This window comes from Pogona vitticeps, chromosome 5 (genome assembly GCF_051106095.1).
Source record: "Pogona vitticeps strain Pit_001003342236 chromosome 5, PviZW2.1, whole genome shotgun sequence".
In the NCBI taxonomy this organism is placed as follows: domain Eukaryota; kingdom Metazoa; phylum Chordata; class Lepidosauria; order Squamata; family Agamidae; genus Pogona; species Pogona vitticeps.
In genome coordinates this window covers 180,478,182-180,499,831 of record NC_135787.1, presented here as the reverse complement: position 1 = coordinate 180,499,831, position 21,650 = coordinate 180,478,182, and the positions used below count along the sequence as shown (strand labels likewise).

Below are 21,650 nucleotides of genomic sequence, written 5' to 3'. Positions count from 1 at the left end.
GTAAAATGAGTTGACGTGGGCTTTAGGCATCCAGTAATAATTGTATAGCTTTCACTGAGTGTTACATCTACCTGTTTTGCATAGAAAGAACTATACCACAGGGGGTTGGCATGTTTTCCTGTGGAGTAACATAATGCCAGGGCTGTAGGTCTCAGTGTTTTTGGTTGTGTGCCCCAGCTGGTTCCTAATAGCTTCAGGACAGAGTAGACCTTTAGTCTAGATGGGCGGAATAGAAATCCAATGAATAAATAAATAAATGTTTAAAAGAATATTGCTCCATGTAGAGACCTTTTGCTTTGTGTTTTGGCAGTGTCTCTTACAAGTCAGTGCATGATCCAAAGTAATACCTAGAAATTTGGGGAAAAACTATGATCCAGTTGGACACACCTCCAGAAGTTTTCAGGATGCATACTTATTAGAGATAGACACAAACCGCTGGTTTGGTGGTCAGCTGAACAGGTGTTTGTCCCTTCAAAGCCTTGCCTACTCCAGCAGGCACCCACTCAGAGATAGTGGCCTGGTCTCCATGCCCCACCTCTTCCAGGCACTGCCTCTAAGTGGGCATCCACCAGGCGAGGCTTTGAAGCCCGGAACACCTGTTCAGCCAAGAAATGAACTGTCATGAACAGCCGAAGCTTTGGATCATGCCCATCTCCATTGCTTATTTCTCAAATGAAAGACATCAGAGCTTTAGTGGGGTTGGGTTTAAATTAGTTTCTGTCATAGGATGAGTCAGGTTCTTCTAATCCATCTGTTAAAAGATGTTCTACCATCTGAATACTCTTCAACTAAGCATCAAGTTCAAGTTCATCAACATAAATAAAATTTGTTGTGCTTTGAAGGAGTGGTTGGTTGTAGTGTAAATATTAAAATAGGAGCCAGTACACTCCCTTGGAGTAGATCATACTTTTCAATCTTCCATCAGCTGTTATCCTTGCAAATTAATCAAAAATCTGCAGTTTTGGAAATTTGTTTATAATCCTTGGTTAGATTTTTGAAATTTTGCAGTAATACTTGATGATAAACAGTGTTGTAGGCAGACAGAAAGTCTAACAAAGCCATCCCCATTATCTTCATAGTTTCAAAGCTGTCCTCAGTATGTTGTACTGTATTTAGTGCAGGATTTGTGGTATACAGTTCTCTCCAGGCCTAAAGCCAGCCTGTTGTGGGCTAAGGAATGATTCAACTAATGTACATTCATCAGACAGTTAAGAATCAGGACTTTATAAAAATGACTAAGTAGTTAGAGTGGTTTTTATTTTGGGGGGATATGTGGGTTCTTTAGCAGGCTTCTAGATAACAATCACTTCTACTTTTCTCCAAATTTTTGGAATACTAAGTCAAGACATTTATTAAATAAATTAAGGAGCCTATTATTTGTTACTTGCTGAAATGTTTTAAGAGTTTTACATGGATGTTATCCATGTCTGCTGCCTGACATTTTTGCAGCTACAAATAAAACAGATATTGGGCACCAGATATTAAAGGGCAGGAGGTAACAGCATAGCAGTGGGCTTTGTTTCCACAAGCCAATGACACACATAAATAAAGAGATCATGATTTCCCTCCATAAATGCAAACTGGCACATGGCTGGCTTGACTGATGAGAATATTATTAAATAATTTTCTTGTGCATCTGAATATGCTAAAAGGCTAAGAAATATATTTGTACTGTATTTTTTAAAAAGATATGTCCCTTTAAGGCTATAGGCTTTTGTGTTTTTGGATTGAAATGTGACATAAATTTTAAAAATATTTTTTTCTGACAAGTATATTGTCTACAACTTAGTCTTAATATATTTTGAAATATTTGTACCTACAGTTGTAAGATAGATTTCTGTGTAAGGGCTGGATTCTGATAATCTTAAAAAATGACATCTGGAATTGCTTCTAAGGTAACTATTTCTACCCTGCTAAGCAGACGTGATGGCACTGAAGGTTAAACCACAGAAGCCTCTGTGCTGCAGGATCAGAAGACCAGCAGTCGTAAGATCGAATCCACGCGACGGAGTGAGCTCCTGTCACTTGTCCCAGCTCCTGCCAACCTAGCAGTTCAAAAGCATGCAAATGTGAGTAGATAAATAGGTACCACCACAATAGGAAGTTAACGGTGTTCCGTGTCTAGTCACGCTGGCCACATGACCACGGAAAACTGTTTATGGACAAACATTGGCTCTACAGCTTAGAAATGGGGTTGAGCACCGCACCCTAGAGTGGAACCTTTACCTAAGCAGAAGTCCTTTGTTAACCTACTCTGAGGTATAGATTCTGATAGTAGTAGTTTTTACTTTATATTTGGTGAACCACCCAGATATAGAACAGTATAGAAATTTAATTAACGAAACCTTATTCTTTGTTTTTACTTGGTAATCCCACTATACTCAGTAGACTTTGTTGTTGTTGTTTAGTCGTTACGTTGTGTCTGACTTTTTGTGACCCCATGGACACAAAGCACGCCAGGCCCTCCTGTCTTCCACTGCCTCCCCGGGTTTGGTCAAATTCATGTTGGTAGCTTTGATGACACTGTCCAACCACCTCGTCCTCTGTCGTCCCCTTCTCCTCTTGCCTTCACACTTTCCCAACATGAGGGTCTTTTCCAGGGAGTCTTCTCTTCTCATGAAATGGCCAAAGTATTGGAGCCTCAGCTTCAGGATCTGTCCTTCCAGTGAGCATTCAGGGTTGATCCTTCAGAATGGATAGGTTTGTTCTCCTTGCAGTCCAGAGGTAATACCTAGTCAGTAGACTTTACTTCCAAATAAGTTAGTGTAAGACTGCAGATTGACTCTAAATGTGTTTACAGTACTTGGAAGGGACTGAGTTTGGTAAGAATATGCTTAAACTTTTAGCTGTTATTTTTGACCTGGCTATATTCTATCTTTAACACAAGGGTTAATATGGGGATTGACATTGCTTCTGAGTCTGTATTTTCTACAGTGCAGCCTTTCCCATATTTTTCATAGGGGTTATAACTAAATATTCATAAGATGACAACTGAAAAATGTAATGTTATTAATACTTGCTGTGAGGCAGCTCCATAGAACTCAGCGGGACTAATGTCTGAGTAAACATGTTACAGATCATGCTGTAACTCAGAAAAGCAGCCCAATCTTTATGAAGAAGTACTTTTCATTGATTCCATTGACTTTCTTCCAGCATATTAACTTCTTCCTGCCCCACCCTAAGAAATCAACCTGATCTGTCGTCATGAAATTTTGGATGTCAACTGAAAAAGAAAAATAGGGATGTGAAATAGGGAATCATAAAGGAGAAAATGGATGACTGGAATCCTGAACAGGCGTTTTCTTGCTACACAGTAAGGATACACTCCTACAGTTTTCCGCACTTCCAATTTTTGTATCTTATTTGCAAAACATAATGTTTTTGAGATAGAACTCTGGAATTACAGCGACATGTCTGGATGCTTCCAGTATTTATTGATTTATTAATTGACTACTCTATTGACCAAAGTTAGGGTACAGAAGTGTTGAATCTCAGTTACTTACTGAGGCTGCATACTCTTAAAATGATTAATGAACTGTTAACAAAGTTCAGCATCCTGAGAATTTCAAGGATCAACTTTGAGGCTTCAATATTGACATATTTTAACTTAGCTTGCATTTATTCTTGACCTGAGAGCTAGTGTGGTGGTTAAATGTATGAGCCATAAAGTCCTCACCCCAAACTCTCTTCAGCAATTGATAGCCTGAGGGAAGACATGATATCTAAGTGTTGATTTTCACTTGACAGTGCATTACTGTAAACTGTGCAAGTATATTCAAATTGCCAGTTAAGCAATATGCACAGGAATGAAGGCTGCTTCTTGTACAGTTGGCCATATCTGTGCACATGTGGAAAATGGTACATGGGTCAAATTACATTTACTCTGTATTTTGTTTATGTATATCAATAGCTGAATTTAAAAAGTGTTTCTTTATTGCCCTATAAATCAGCGATAATTCAACATGAATTGAACATGTGATAGGATTGTTTAGATCATGATCCAGGCAAATTCTAGAATGTCTAATGCACTTTTGATTTTAGTGATTTCAGTACAATACTGATGTCTAGATGAATAAAGTCCCATATGCTTATGATTGCTTAACTTCTGGCACTGGTGGTTAAAATCAATTTTATGTCAAATGTTGGCAAGGTTAACGGGTGAGATACAGTAGAAGACAATGTTAGCTTGACAGAGGAATCAGTATCACATAACTAGCATCAAGTCTTGCAAATGTTGTGAAAATAGCTCATTAGTTTTTGGGAATGTGTGGGGAGACAAAATGTACTGGGAAATTATTTGGTTTGTGACTCTTAAAATAGGAAATGCTTGTACAAATGAGGCAATTCTTATTTACTTTTTTCACAATGCCAGATTAAAGAGCTATGCATTGCCACTGAAAAGCAGCAAATTTAAAATGATAAAAAGAAATGCTTCACACAATGCATAATTAACATATGGAATTCATTATCTAAGATATTGCTAAGGCCAAGAGTTTAGTAGGTTTGAAAAAAGGAGCAGGCATTTATATGGCCATTGAGACCATCTGTGGCTACATTAGATGGGATGAAAAACGCTTTCCCCTCTCAAAGTATATAAAAATCATCCTGCTTGAAGGCATAGAATAATAAGTTACTGATGGTGGGGATTAGACAGCAACTTCCCTTTTTGTTTAGTTTCTTCAGTAATTGTCCATTCCACAATTTCAAGCACTTCTTTTTAATTGTTTGGTTCCTGACAGCTGGACACAAGGGAATTCTAAATTAGATGGACCATTGGTCTTCCTAGTATGATGGGAAATGGAAGCACTCCATTAATGATACGGATAAACACAATTGTGTTACCACAAGAGAAGGCAACATTATTCTGGAGATTAAAGTCTGCTTTGCCTATAAATATTACACCTGTAATAGAGATCTTGCAGAAGTACTCATTTAGAATAGTAGAACTGGAAGGGCTGCTCTTATGCTGTTTCTTCCCAGCTGTGCACATAATTGTTTGCTTTGATTAAAAAAGAAAAATGAGTCTGGAACAGGTGATGTGTTGGTCACATGGAGAGATACAAAATGTCAAGCTGAAATGATCATGTCCCTATTTGGAGAAACAGTGAGTGACAGGCAGCCCTGCTGTGGGAGGCAGCTGCTCTCTTGAGCATTGTGTCAGCCAATGCTGGATTAAATTAGTTCTAGCTATAGTAGGTAAAATTTGCCGAAGACTTCCACCTAGCACACACACTCTCTCTCTCTCTCTCTCTCTCTCTCTCTCTCTCTCTCTCTCTCTCACACACACACACACACACACACACACACACACACAGAACTCAAGGTGAGGACAAGACATTACTAGCTTAAACAAGAAATCTCAAAACCTGAAGAATATCAGTAAACCTGAAGAAAATTATACTTCATTATTCAAGGGACTTGGTCTTTGATAAATTTTCACAGGATTACAATCTAGTAGTATTTACTCCTGTTTCATATTGCAATAATCGCAACCTCTCTCAGCCTTACGTATGACCATGATCCAGTGTATTATCTGTTCTTATCAGTCTAATGTGGCCAGTGTCATTATTCCTGTGCTTTATTCTTGTAACATAATAACTGTTATGGAAGGCTTTTTTCAGTTTTTTGCATGTAATAGTTTGTGAACTATAATAACAACATTATATCAATTAACTCTAAAATACATATATTTACAGTACAAGCTTCCATTTTTTGATAGGTACTTCACCTACAGCTGTTTAGCCAAGCCTGTGTATTTCTGGGAGATTGGGAAGACTATAACAATTGCTAGAGGGGCAAATTTGTTTCACTGCAAAAATAAGACAAATTTTGTCTTACAGTTTCCAAAAATTCTAGCCCATATAGCAATACCAAGGAACAACAGAAATTGTAATAATAATAATAATAAATATTTATTGGCTTATAAAATATAAAATAAACATAGTAAAGCTAGTTGGTTAGGTTCAGGGCTTGACTCAAGGAAAACAGCTACTTGTTCCATAATGTCGACCACCTCCACTGATAACATAAAACAGACCTTGTCCAGATTGGATTTCCCCTTCAGTTTTAATAATATTGAGGTGGTACAGCAGCAGCCCTGATGTAGTGGACAGTGCAAGAGCATGTGAGTGAGGGTTTCCAAAGTACCCTGCTCACATGCAGAAGTTGTATGCTACATCCTCCAGTTGCATGCTCTTAGATTAGTGCCTTGAAGGTGCCACAAGATCCTCAATTCAGTAAAGAGGTACAGTTCTGTCATATATGTGTTTTCCCTTGCTGTCATCAATGCACATGGGGTTCCCATTATGATCTCTCCCCTCTGTGTTCATGCAAACTCAAATACGACCATTTCTGAGTTGGGACAGTAGAGAGGTTCCTAACTTCATCCTCAGTCATAGTAGTCATGTTTAGAAAAATGGGATAGGCCTAGGACTAGCTGTGCCTCAATACTTGTGATAGAAGTAATAGCCACAAGAGTGGTAGAAATATCAGGAGTGATAAGGTAAGAAGTTAGAGTTGGAGAGAGGAGTGAAACTACCCATCCTACTTCCTAGACCACTTGTCAGAAGATATATAAACACTAATTTTTAATTTGATCATATTGGGGTTCAAGAATGTTACCCTTTAGGACAGCAATGGGAAACCTTTAGTTTTTTCTTCTTCTCCCAAAGGATGCACTTCCTCAGGGGTAAGGTGCTGCATAAGGTGCTGCATACCACTGATATGGTGGATCACCTTCTGACTTGTCTTTTCTGCTCTTCTGGCACCTAAAAAAGGGAAAGATTTTTCTTAAAGATTTGAAGAGACCATTCTTGTTGACAGATCACCATTTCTATTGATCCATTCATGTTGACTTCCATCTCCCTCCTTCCCTTTTCTTAACAGAGAAGTGACTTGATCACTTGAAGAAAACTTTCCTTTCTCCCTCTTAGGCTGAAAGTATACTGGTAAATAGTACTGGATTTGTTATGGAAGTAAAACTGATGTACAGTATTTGATTTAAAAAAAATCTCATCACATGATGTTAAGGGGGTGGGGCTTCGTGCCATCAATATGCTGATGACACTCAGCTCTACATCTCCTTTTCACCAACCACAGTGGGTGCTGTTCTGTCCCTGCAGTGCTGTCTGGAGGCTGTACTGCAATGGATGCAGGAGAATGGACTGAGGCTGAACCCGGACAAGACGGAGGTCCTGAGGGTGGGTGGCCCCTCCATTGGCGGTTTGGGAAATTCCCTCTCTTTTGGGGTGGGTGACTCTCACCGCAAAGAGTGAGGTTTGCAGCTTGGGGGTTCATCTGGATCCATTACTCACCATGGAAACCCAGGTGGTGTTAGTGGTCTGCTCTGCCTTCTTCCATCTGTGGTGGATTGCCCAGCCGCGTCCCTAACTTGATGTTGGGGTGCTCACCACTTTGGTCCATGCACTTGTAATCTTGAGATTAGACCACTGCAACGCGCTCTACGTGGGGCTACCTTTGAGATTGATGCAGAAGCTTCAAATGGTGCAGAATGCAGTGGCTAGACTTCTTAGTGGGACGAGAAAACATCCACATATTTCTCCCACTCTGGCCATCTTGCATTGGCTGCCCGTCCATTTCCGCATTGATTTCAAAGTATTAATTATTACATATAAAGCCCTAAACGGTTTAGGACCTTGATATCTAGCAGAATGCCTCCCCCCACCTAGATCTACTCGAATCACTCGCTCTAGCCAGGAGGGGCTGTGGAGGGGCCTGACACCGAGTGAGGCCTGGAAAGAAAGAAGACAAAATTCTCTGGAAAAGACAATAATGCTGGGAAAGGTTGAAGGCAGCAGGAAAAGAAAAAGATCAAATACAAAAAGGGTTGACTCCCTAGAGGAACCCACAGGCTTGCGTTCAGAAGTGCTGAGGAGGGTTGTTGAAGACAGGATATAATGGAGATTTCTCATTCATAGGGTTGCCTATGATAAATCAGAGGCAACTTGATGGCAAATAACAGCAATATAATGCAGGTTTAAGATAGCAGGGACCCTTGTGGGGTAGCCCTGAATAGTTCTGATTTTCTGTCTTAAATACATATACTGATGGTATTTTCCAGTATCATCAGATATGTAAGGTGTGACATACATTGTAAGGAAATCATGCAGGTGAAATTGTAACCTTGTAACTATCACAAAACATTTACATTGTATATTTACTATTTCCTTTTGATAAAATATAGTATTAAATGCAAGTGTCTGTTTGTGTTGTACTAATGTAGTATGTGTTTGTTGTAACTGCTACAGATTGAGTTCCCATGTAAGTAGCAATGAAAATAAAAGTATATGCTAGAGGTAGGAATCTTGAAGGGATTTTAGGTTGACTTGTTTATGTGATACATGCTGAAAAGGGATTTGACTCTGACTTCATGGGAAAGCGTAGTGACTAATTTGTTTAATCATTTGCGGAATCTTCTTGGAACAGTCTTCCTTGTAATGAAAAGAGTTGTTTGGTTTTGTTTGACTGGGGAACAATTAACACTCATACTGCATTGGGCTTTGTGTTGATAGTTTGGGGTTTGGCTGCATAGAAATAATTTCTTCCAACTTTCAAAAACTTAAGAATTCATTTTCTTTTTACATATGCCTGTAAAACACATACAAATCCATTGAACTTCATGCAATCCTCTCTGTATGCACCTGGTAAAAATCCTGTTAAAGTCAATGGAGTTTACATCTGAGTAAGCATGGATAGGATTGGAGCTGTAAGTATCTTAAGAAAGAATGTGAGCCTTTCTTTGTCCCTGTGCTTTAATGCTCCTGTTTCTCTTTATTTCTTCTCCATCCTTTCTAGGAAAGAGTCTGACTATTGTAAAAGAACAGCTGCTATGTTGATCTCATAAAACAGGTCTTTCCTCTTTTGTACTGGGAAGAAAAGAAGATGCTCTGAATTCAAAGGGAGAAGCGGGTTAATTTTTATATAAAAAATCCATATGTTTCTTGATTACGAATTCTTGTTACCTTAAGATAACATTGCATTTTGCAGATAACAGGCAGAATGTGGATGTTCGTTGAGGTGCCCAACCAATTAACCCTCTAATTCAAAAATAATGGTCACTAAATTATGGGATATGTCTTCTTCTTTCTCCCCAGATTGGCCCTTTGAAGATGCTCGCCTTTTATGTGAACAAGCAATAATCTGTAATTAATTCTTATCTGAAAACATTAATCAGAGGTTAGCCTAAGGGACAAGGACAGGTGGTGGCCTGACACTAACAAAATAAACCATTGGGTAGTAAGAACATCCAGACGTTCCATTCAGTCTTTCACTGGGTTTTATTCTGTTATATGGTACGTATTCATAACTCCATCCATACTTAAACTTTCTCATACACTTTTATGCTTGCATACATATATACTCACGCCTCTTGTATATTACCGTATTTTTGCTCCATAAGACGCACTTCCCCCCCAAAAAAGTGGGGGGAGTCTGTGCGTCTTATGGAGCGAAGGCCGCGATTTCGCCCCCACTGACCCCGTGGGGGGGAGCATCGCAATGGTCCGAGTGAGCCTTCCGGAACCTTTGCGGCACTTCCCCACCCCCCATGGGGCCAGCGCGGGTGAAATCGCCACCTTCTGGGGCTCTTTTGAGGCTTGGGAAGCTTCAGAAGAGTCCCAGAAGGTGGCGATTTCGCTCCCTCTGGTCTCCGGGGGGGGGGGCTGGGTGAGCCTCCAAAGGGTCCTGGGTTGTGTTCCATAAGACGGACCTCTCCATAAGGCTCGCCAATTTTAAGGAGAGGAAAACAGATTATTTTTTTCCTGTTTTCTTCTCCTACAAATTTGGTGCATCTTATGGAGACGTGTGTCTTATGGAGCAAAAAAAACGGTATATGCTTTCAAGGTTCAAGCAAGAAAGTATTTTGTGCTCTCTCTTTCTCTCTCCAAGGCCTCCTGTTGACAGTACACACTCAATGTTGCTATTTGCCTCCATTCCACTTGATTCTTTTCATAGATTTTCTCCTTTTCTCCAGTCTTTCTCAGTGTGTCTCCCTATCTTACAGTCTGTTTCACATTTCCTTCTAGTCTGCCTCATTAGGAGGAAAAGCTTCGGAAAAACAGTATTCTAAAATACTTTTCTTATGGCTGTTGAACCTAGATTAGGAAAACTAGCTGGGAAGCCAGGAAAATGCTTGCAGTAGGGGAGTTCATGTATGAGGAAGAATAGCAGAAAAGCATGCCTCTCTTCTTCCTCTGGCTTCTTTGAATGTGAATCTCAGCACAGCTTACCCAGGTGAAGCTGTATCCACCCATACCCACAAGTGCTGAGTTATTCCTGCAAATGGTCTTCTTATGTAGTACACAAATATGTACGTATAGATGACTGCATAATATCAAACAGCCCTTCCGAGAAGTTTGTTCTGGATTATATAAGAATGTAGTGAATGTCTTTACACATTTATGTCTCTTAATCATACTTATGTACCTGTATCAAACTTGATGTTCACATTGCCTATCCTAAATCTAAATACACTTCAGTGCAGAAATAAATGCAAATATGTAATGCTTTTTTTCCCCTTGGGGAGACAGTACAGCCTGGTGTAGCAACCTGAGGTACCAATTTACTGTAATCTTATTAAGGCTTATAAAATGTGTTTGAGGCCCCCTGTCTAAATACTCAGACAGGAGGCCTCAAAGGAAAACTCAGGATAGTTGCAGGCAGTGATTCAATATATGACAGCCTTTATGTTCCACCATACCTTGAGCATAACAGGAGGTTGCTTTCCTTTTTTGCATGTTTTCCAGTTTATGAGACCTAAAGATGAAACACTGATTGTCTGTGACTGTATTATTTGTACTAAAATCCAAGGGACACAAAATGAATACTGCTGCCTGTATAGGCAACATTACAAATTCTGTCTAGAGAGCACAGTCGTATCCTTTTCCCAAGAGTGGATTGATCTTGTAATTTTTATGTTCTGCTACACCCAGACTGCCTTTATTTCTCCTACCCTGTTCCCCCCAAAATAAGACCTAACCTGAAAATAAGCCCTGGTATGATTTTTCAGGATGCTCATAATATAAGCCCTACCCAAAACGTAAGCCCCAGTTAAGTGAAACCCTGCCCTCCACCATTGTACAGCAACCAGAAGAAGATGACATGGCTGTATTTGAATAAACGTATATGGTTGTACATGAAAAAATAAAACATCTCCTGAAAATAAGCCCTAATGCGTTTTTTGGAGCGAAAATTAATATAAAACCCTGTCTTATTTTCAAGGAAACACAGTAGCAGTTTGCGAAGGCTTTCACGGCCAGGATCTAATGGTTGTTGTGGGTTTTTCGGGCTCTTTGGCCGTGTTCGGAAGGTTGTTCTTCCTAATGTTACGGTCAGCAAAGGACAGAAGGGACCCTTTCACCACTGCAGGAGTATAGCGGATACCTTGCAGTTGTGGGCAGGTATATATTGGAACCACAAAAAGAAGCATCCACACCAGAATCAAAGAACATGAGAGACACTGCAGACTAAAACAACCAGAAAAATCTGCAGTAGCTGAACATGCCCTAAAACAAGCTGGAAATGAAATTCTATTTCAAAATACAGTGGTGCCTCGCATAGCGATCACTGTTTAATGAAGAAATCACTTTGCGACGATGTTTTTGCAATCGCTTTTGCGATCGCTTAGTGATGGTCCCTATGCAGAAAATTCGCTCTGCTATGATAGCAGGGAAGCGATCATCGCAAAGCCCCCATTTTCGGCCCGCTGATCGGCAGTTCCAAAATGGCCGCTGGGTAAACAAAATGGCCGTCCGCTGTGTTGCCTTGCTTTAGAGGCACCGAAAATGGCTGCCCCTATGGAGGATTTTCGCTTAAGGTTAGTTTTTAAGCCCATAGGAACGCATTAATGGCGTTTTAATGCATTTCTATGGGCTTTTTAATATTGCTTAGCGATGAAATCGCTTAGCAGCGATTTTTGCTGCACAGATTAACATTGCTAAGCGAGGCGCCACTGTACTGAAATACTGGACAACACCAGCAATCACTACATCAGACTGCACAGGGAAGCCACTGAAATCCACAATCACCAGCAAAACTTCAATAAAAAAGAGAAAAGTTTGAAACTCAACAAAACTTGGCTCCCAGCTCTCAAAAATACAGCGTGCAAAAGGTCAACGAACTCTACCCAGCCACAGGGACCGGGGATCACTACACACAAAAGACCAGCTAATGACACCCATCAATCACAGTGACAGATAATCTCTGCTCCTTATCACAACAATATACCCACAACAAGACACACTAATCACCCATCTCCAGAAAAGGACAAAAGCCTATCTCACAGCCATAAATACTCCACTCCCAAGCAAACTACACCAGAGCACAGAGTGCTGTCCTCTGAAGATGCTGGCCACAGAGACTGGCGAACATTAGGAAGAACAACCTTCAGAACACGGCTAAAGAGCCCGAAAAAATCACAACAATCACAGTAGCAGTTCTCATTTCTAACTGATAAAAGAGTCATATTTCATTATTCCTGACCAGTCATAACATTTTTGTTTTCCTCATCCCATGTGCCACATACTTTGTGCTACATTAAAATGAAAGACAAATCTGTATCTATGCAATCCACATTTTGTGCTAAATAAGAGAAGCTGGATTTAATACACGGAATAATTTTTGCTCTGGCATTTTATTTATTTATTTATTTATTTGATTTATACCCCACCTATCTGGTCCGAAAGGACCACTCTAGGCGGCTAACAACCATAAAAATAATATAAGACAACGAAAGTAGACAATTCTAAAAGAAGAAAGCACTACATTAAACCATATAATACACAAGACAAAAAAAAAGAGGGAGGTCAAGAGGTGTATGATGGAAAGGCCTGCCGGAACAACCATGTCTTCAATTGCATAATCTCTCACATGGAGTAATGGTAACCGCGTTGAGGTTCAGAAACATGCAAAACTCAGTGTGATATTCCTGTATTCCTGAATGCCTAAAATTCGTCCTAAATATTCTTGATTCTACAGGACATGATTTCCTGTTAGTAACTTAGGTGTTCTATATTTAACTAGTGTATCTCATAATGCTAATAAATCTGGAGTTGTTTCTGGGATCAGCAATCCATTTTTATATTTATGTAAACGTAGATCTATCTATTTTGTTACTTTAGGTAAGAAGCTATTTATTTTGAGACTGGTCGGATTTTCTACTGGGTCTTACCTAACTGAAACCGTCATCTTATATTCATGTCTCAGCAAGTAAGCCACTTTGAAAACAAGGAGATCAGATATATATTTTATCATTATAACAACAAAATTATACAATTTTGTGTACCAAGACTTTGGCAACAGCACCAATACAGAGGTTGCTCGTAAAAATTGTGAAGTTTGAGTGTCCTTTTGAATTCAAACTCAGACAAAATCTAAGATACCTTCCTCAACTAGGCTGGGTATTTATAGCACAAAAGAATCAATTTCACAGGCAGAGTCTTCAAAACTTGTCTAGGTCACATTAGTGAGGGTCTTAGTAGTCTTTAGTGGCAACAGCAGCTCCAGCCTCTTCAGCTCTCCCACTCTTTCTAATTCAAATCTCTTACTCACAGCCTTGCAGTTTCTAAATCCCACCGCTTTGGCTGAAACTAATATTTCATAGGGATTAATGTGCACTCATATCAGGTGAAGCCCACTTTGACCTAACTCATGAATACTATCAAACACCAGGCAAAAAGCTGTTTTTCAAAAAACTCTTCAAAATCTACGGAATTTACTGTTTTGTTGTTGGTGCTGCTGTTGTTGCATTGGAGTTATACTTTTTAAATTATTTTACGGTTACTACGTGTGTGCTCTTTGGCTTTTAGCTTATTTGTTGACGGGTACATTACTCACTTTTATTTACTAATGAGACAAGAGAGAGAGGTATAGATATAGACATACTTTTAAAAATAAAGTATTAGGCTCTGGCCCTTAGATCTAAAAATTATTTTAAAGTATTCTCTGCATATGGACAGCACTGCTGACCATAAGGAAATCCCATGGCAGTAGGTGTAGGGTTAAAGCAAACTGTGGGCACAGCCATCTTACACTCTTATATAGACATGGATAGAAACACCTTGTTCATACACCAGCATTCACTTTGATTTTTTTAAAGTTTGTTTTTCACATACATATCACACATTTTTCTTTTTGTAATTGTGTTTTAATTTATCCATATGATATCCTTGACATGTCTTTAAACTGTATTTTATTGTTAAAAACTTTCAGGTGATTTTTGGCAAACAGCCAGATATAATTTAATAAATAACACACCTTTGTAACAGAATAATTCAAATTGAGGCATAATTAATCAGAAGCAGCAGCTACAAAAATGAATCAGATCAAAATAATAAAGAATCTGTTCCTAATCATCAGATGGACAGGACAGGCTTTGCCTGCTCCTTGGAACGGAACCAGACAAACATCACTCAAGAGGGGGAGTGTTAGTAACAATAGCACAAAACTGCAGAAAAAGCCCTTTTGTTGCTAACAGCTCAACTGACCTCTTAAAGCTGGATATCAGCTTCTGATTAAGATTTTGCTAGGCATAATTGAAGGTAATTCTTCAGAGGATCTGGTAAAAAGACCATTCTGGTCTCATTTTAACAGGACAAAAACAATGCTGATGGCAACCTAACTTTTGAAGGCAAAAGAACCCAGAGCAGGACATCATCCTAGGTGCCATTATAACCAAAGGATGATATCACTGGACACCTGGCTATTGACTTTTTGGAGGATGGGATCTTCCTAGTTGTTATTGGTACTAGTGGTATGCTGCAGTGAAATATCAGCACTATTTCTCTAGTAAACACCTCAGATAGTAAAAGTTACCACCTTGATAGGGTAATGTGTAAAATGGTCTGAATCACAAGTCTTAACTATTCTACGGGGCCAGTAATGAGCACAGGGTTACAGTAAAGACCACTGGCTCCTTGCTTCTTTTGAAAGGTTACGCCTTCTGATGGCCGATCATTGCGTGGACTGGCATGATAAGAAACTGCCTCTAGCTAGAGAGAAAAGTAGTCTGTTCATACTCAGAAATCCAAGGTGTTTTGAGAAGAGCCAATGCAAAGACATGCTACACTGCTTCCTCTTTTTCCCCCCACAGACACACATTTGGATTTAATTAAAATAATAAAGTAAAACTCTTACGGTTCATCAGCTAAATATCAAACTAGACAAATGGCAGGAGATCCACACATTTTATATTTTAAAGCTAAAATGTCATGAACCAAATCAGACTATGCCGTGATGCTGAGAGAAACTATTAGCCTTTTCCCCCACACTGTTCTCCTGATCTAGAGTATGCTGCCGACCTCAGAGACACTTATTACCCTCACAAGGCAAAAAAAGAGAGAGAGAGAGAAAAAAAAGCAGAAAATGGATCTCCATGGATGCAGGGGATCTGCAACCTTCTGTCCTCATTTCTGAATTATAGAGACTATTTGGACAAGGTACTTTATGTTGTCCTTCAGAACGCTGCTGGATGATACCAAAGATCCACCCACACTTGGCATTGCTAGTATTTTCAATTAAATCATTGCAGGTATGCTGAAAGTGAAAGATTTGGAAACACATCAGTGGTTTTATTTTATGCCCTCGCCTTTATATATATATTTTAAATCTGGCTATTCCAAATGGCATTCTGCATCAGATCTCCACACAAGCCATAGCACAATAAATGCTGACCATAACTAGCTTCAGTAGCAGCCTCCTGCTTAGCATATCTTTTATTCAGAGACTTGGTCCACAGAAAAGTTGAGGATTTAAGCCTCCCTTTTCTCTGCCTGCTTGTCCATCCCTTATTAATTAACTCTTCAGTCTGCAGTCTTTTCCCAGCATGCTTGCCTTTAAGTCAGAGAGACAAAACCAGCTGCAGCCCCAAGGTGGTCTGTGACTGTTACAATCTGTGCTGCTTTCTGGCAGTTATTTAGTGCCTCTTTGGGGTTGTTTTTATCCCTGCTTTTTTCCCCCTTTGTCTCCTTTTCTAGGAGACATCTAGGTTTTCCCCAGAGTTTCCTTACCCTTTACTATTGCTTAGCCTGTAAGATCTGCAAAGATTCCTGCTTGTAGAGAGTCTCAGGATAAGGTGGGTGGGTGGGAGCAGGAGGAGAGAGAGAGAGGAGCTAATCAATTCAGAAAATCATCTGGGTGGCAACCTCACTTGACAGCCTATTTTCCTCCTTTCCACTTAGATATGAAACTGGTGGGGAAGAGCTCAAGGGAAAACGGGAAGCAGAGAGAGCTGCTTCTCTGTAAGCACATCTGTGTCTTTCATCAGCTGTGCTCAGGGAATAACTACGGACTCGTGGGAGGAGAAATCTTTGGCATTGGTAGGCTAAAGCAGTTCTTTTCCTTTACATCTGATGGGCTCCCACCCAGCAGAGGAGTGCAAATTTTAGCAGGATTCTAATTTTATTATTTGTTTTCTTTTATTTAAAAGAATCAGAAGCAGTATATTGTTCTTACTATTGTTTTGTTATTCATTTTTGATCCTGCCCTTTCTCTGAAGAACTCAAGGTATTAAGCATCATCCCAATTCCTCACAGCAGCCCTGTGAAATGATATGGGCCACAGGAATAAATTATTGGGCAAATGTAACCTAGTAAGTTTTGACTGAGGATTGTGTATAAAGATAACATGGCTTTCTTCATTTTCTAGCAAGTTTTGTAACAAAGTAAGAATTGAACTTCAGTTCTCCTTGAGCTGACTCTAACCCTCTAACTGCTCTACCAGAGGTGGGCAACAACAGGAAGCCTGGGACTAATTTTCTGCCTCCAAGATCCTCTAGGACAGTGGTTCTGAAGCTTGGGTCCGCAGATGTTCTTGGATTGCAAACCCCAGAAATCCTGGCTAGCACAGCTATTGGTGAAGACTTCTGGGAGTTTTAATCCAGGAACATCTGGGGATCCATAACTGAGAACCACTGAAACAATTAAATCATCAGCTCAGAAAAGTGGTTATTTTGCGGTGATATTAACTGGGTTGGGGTGGGAGTTGTTATCTGTTTGAAAAAATGGACTACTGCTCCTGGTAATGTCCAGGAATGGCAGTTCACTAAGAGAAAGACCTCTTCTGATGATCTCAACATCAAAGCTCGCTCATAATGAGAGATACAGTCTTTGAGATAGCTTGGACCATGGTCAATTAGGGCTTTTTAGGTTAAAAAACTTTAAATTGTGCTCAGTAATTGATTGGCAGTCAGTAGAGCTGCTGTAACAGAGGGGTTATGTGATCCCTGTAACCAGCCCCAGTCTGCAATCTGGCTGCTGCCCCAAATCTCTAAAGCTAACAACCCAAGATGCCCCGCTGTTTCAGGTAGTAACACAATCACAGAGAAAGTTTTTATATATAATAAAATAAAGTCCTATCAAATGTCAACAATACCTCCGACTTCCAGTTTATAACTGACTCTCTGAATGAACAGTGTCATATGGATAATGATATCATATTTAGATATCATATCTGTTTGCATTGATATTTTTTATAACAATGGGATACATACTCTGGATGAATTCTTTAGCATTAAGAGCTCTAAGGATGCTGCCAAAGAGGTTATTATCATTAGTCCTCACCAGTACTAATTTTACATTCAGTGAAGAGCACTCCTTACAATTATGAGGTATAGCAGTGAGCACTCATATAACTCCTACTTATGCAAATTTATTCATAGGCAAGCTGAAGAACAACATTCTTAAAGAACCCAGGGACCTACCCCTTATATGACAGCAGTACAATAACATCCTTACGATTTGGATGAGGGGCAAGAAAATTTTAGCTCTTAGATCAATTCTGTTCATCTCACAATCAAATTTCCTTCTAGCAGCACCTTTGAAAATCCATACTTATTCTTCCTTAGGGCCTGTCCACACCCTGAAATTTGGTGCAGTCCAGTCCAAGCTTAAAATTTACTTAAGTGTAATTTATTTTGGCTCTCAGTTGAACAATCCTTCTGTTCATACTGGAGATAGTGCTACAAGGCCTCTTCTCTCATGCTACAGATCCATATAAAGCAAGGTTTACTCACAGGTAAGGAGGCCGCAGTCAAGGACATCTGCAGTGCAAGGGGAGAACATTGGGGTGAAGGTTGGAGAGACAGAAGGGAGGTAACCCCCATTTTCCCAGCCTTTCTCCATTGCCGGGGCTCTGCTGCAGCTGTTCTGCCTTGTGAAGCAGAGACCAAGGGCTCAACATAACCGCTTCCCTTCCTTTTCTCTTAAACCTCACGTAGGAGGCTGGGGCAACTTTCCTTTCTTTTTTTTATTTATTGTACAAGATTTTTTTAGTCGCGCCATTACCAATGGTCTCTGAGCAGTGTATAACAATATTAAAACTTTAAAAACATAAAAACCATTAAAAATAGGCAATATTATAATACCCTATATTAAAACAGTCATTAAAACATTAATATTAATAAATCCTTATTTATTTATTTATTTGTTTGTTTGTTTGTTTGTTTATTTATTTATTTAGATAGATAGATAGATAGATAGATAGATAGATAGATAGATAGATAGATAGATAGATAGATAGATAGATAGATAGATAGATAGATAGATAGATAGATAGATAGATAGTAATAAATCCTGCGGCTCATAGTAAAGAATACTATTTAATTAAAATGCTGGCTAAACAGAAAGGTCCTTGCCTGGCGCCGAAAAGCCAAAAGTGTTGGAGCCAGGCGGATCTCTATAGGGAGGGCGTTCCAAAGTTAGGGAGCAACAGCCGAGAAGGCCCTATTTCGACATGCCATCCCACTCACCTCTTTCAGGGATGGCACCTTCAGAAGGGCCTCCTGGCCTGATCTTAGAGGATGGGCAGGCTCGTATGGAAGAAGGCGGTCCATTAGGTAACCAGGTCCTAAGCCATTTAGGGCTTTATATGTCAAACTAACCACTTTGAATTGGGCCCAAGCAGCAACGGGCAGCCAGTGTAAATTTTTCAGAACTGGATGAGGTCTTTTTTCATGCCAAAGAGTGCCATCAGGGTTCCGTATATCATAACTATATGCTAATGTGAACAGGCTCACAGTCTTCCTTACTACTGAGAACTAAATTGTCACTGAACTTTATAAGTCTTCTTAATGCCCACTGTTACGTAGATTGGAAATCCGGCTACTCAGAACATATAAAGCTGGAATCCTGTAGGTTTCATTTGTGCCACGTAAAGCTGATGATCCTCAGCTATAGAGATTTTTTTCAAGAAAAAAAATTCTTACCCCCCACAAAAAGGTCTCAAGTCCCCCTTGAGGTCTCTTTCCTTGTGAGAAAGCCATTAGGGGCTGGGATGGAGCTAATTTCTGAAAAGGCCATCAATAAGATTATTTTACTAGTGGCTGTAATTTTTGGAAATTAAAAACTTCCAGCCAGCCCATGGTCTCCAATGGCTTCCCTAGAATAAAAGCGACCCCAAGGGGCCTTGGGGAGGGGATCAGAAATTTTGATTTTTTAAAAAATTGTTAGAGCTGATGAGATCATCAGCTTTACACAGCATAAGTTGCACAGCAGGAGTTGGCTGTCAGGATCAGATTGATTTGTAGCATCAAATAAAAAATAGGACACCTCTGTTAACTCAATAAATTCCATATATAATTGATTCTAACACCAAGACAGTAACTAGGTTGTCAAAGGGAAATCTTGTTCATTGAAAATGTGAATCTAACAATGAACAAGATATTCAATTTGTGTTGAGTTTCCATTCACCATCGCCAATCGGTAGTACAGCAATTAGAATAGTTATCCATTGTTAGCAGGCTCATCACATCTTTTGAAAACCACCAGCAAGTCTTGCGACAGCTTTCCACCACCTTCCAAATCCATAACAGGATACAAAGAATTATCCACCAATCACAAATGAGCGATCCTGAATCACATTCCTAGTAGGTGTGAGAACCTACTATTTTAACACAACCTACTATTTTGACACAACATCTTTTGTAGATCCTGCAATCTAATTTATGTCACTGAGTGTAGACAACTAGTCATCTGTGACACATCGACAAAAACAATATGGTTCAGAAATCATGAGTCACTCTGTAATCATGACCAAGAAACTGGAACAAATTGGAATAACCAGTGACTAGGCACTTTAATTCAGAATATCATTTACCATCTGATTTGCTTGTGATTTGGATAGAAGTACTATCAGATCCTTTTGTGTTTGAAAAAACATCACCTAAAGCTAGGAGATAAGTCTCAGCCTTATCTGTCTACTCTAGAATACTCTGTTCTCTGTGTTCTATAGCTGGCTTCTTGGAAACAGCCTACTTTTACTCAGAGCAACCAAGAAGGTAAAAGCTGGTCTCACCATAAAATGTTAATACATTTTTTCTGTGTTGTTAGCTATTCTACTAAATTAAAGAAAAAGAGTGGCCAAAATCTTGTTGGTTGATGTCTGCTTGAGCAAGCAGAGAGCAGTCATTGGCAGCAGCAGATTGCTGCCAATTAAAGGCTTCCTTCTGCGATTTCTGTGAGCACGCAGCTTTATTGCATTGTATAGAGGTCTGTGTGCCCTGAAATCATGAAAAGAAGCCTTTTTAATCAGCAGCAATTTGCTTCTGCCAGTGATGATATACCTACTGTGCAAGCAGCGCTGCACAACAGGATTTCAGCCACTACATATAAAACAGATTCCAATGAAACCAATAAAAATTAAAGCATTTTCTCAAGAGAGGAGAAATTTGTGTTCATAAGCGTGAAAATAACCTTTAGATCTAGCCTGCAGCTTCCCTGCTAATCCTCTTCCTATGAAGAATTTAGGATTGGGGCGGAGGGGCAGGAAGGGATGGCAACTTTCTTCCCAAACCTAATATCAATTGTTTGTTGTAGCAGATTTTGGGGGGGGGGGGGGTGAGAAATGGCAGCTGGAAAAGGGAGGGTTAGGTCTCCTTTCCTTGTGCATTCTCTTTGCATTCCTTCATACACGATGATACACAGAGAAAAAGTTCTTTGTCCTCAAGTGGGTCCTTTTCTCTTGTACCAAAAGTGGTGTATGGGGGGAGGAATATTCAAGGTACCACCTTATAGGGAAGGAATTGCCACGCCTCCTTGCATACTTTCTTCTGCCTCTCTGTCCTGCTCAGTGACAATTAGATTTTGAAAAGATGCCCTTTCATTTTCACATAGTGTGTGTGAGAGAAGGGGGTCCAGAGGAGATTGTGCCGTCTTACGAGACAGAGGGTGGAAAGGGAAGAATGAAGCCAGAAAGTGCCAGTTTAGATACGGACTCAAAGGAGAACTTGACTGAAGAGGGGGCGAGAGCAGAGAGAAACGGGAAATTTGAAATATGTTTGGTGGAGGAGCATGGGAGTCAGAAGGGGGAGGAATAAGAGTTGTCAGTTTGGGAAGAGGGTATAAGTAGCCAGGGAGAGCGACGGATCGGGGGTTGAATTAGAGTTGTGGAAATGTAAGAGAGAACTGGAAAGGCTGTGGGAATATGAAAGGATAAAGACCCAGAAATTATTAAGAGACTTTCTTAATCTGAAGTTGGGGGGATTGCTTCCAGACCCTACTCCTGAGGAATTGGGCGAAGTGAGACATGAGATTCTAGAATGGTCCATAATAGTGTTTCCCAAGAATAAAGGGAGAGGATGACAGGTGATTTGCCCGGATTCCCAATAAAACACTCCCCCTCCTGAGGGAGACTGGGCCTGG

The 21,650-nt window shown here is 39.9% G+C and overlaps 1 protein-coding gene across 1 annotated transcript in view; it reads left to right on the top strand.

The window, feature by feature from the left end:
- Positions 1-3,189: 3,189 nt before the first annotated feature.
- The window catches only part of ADA2 (adenosine deaminase 2), a 61,144-nt gene continuing 42,683 nt past the window's right edge, over positions 3,190-21,650 (top strand). Inside the window, exon 1 of the mRNA XM_078376369.1 lies at positions 3,190-3,313. Within this exon, the coding sequence (XP_078232495.1) occupies position 3,313 (1 nt within the window). The 5' untranslated portion in view covers positions 3,190-3,312. The remainder of the gene's footprint in view (positions 3,314-21,650) is intronic.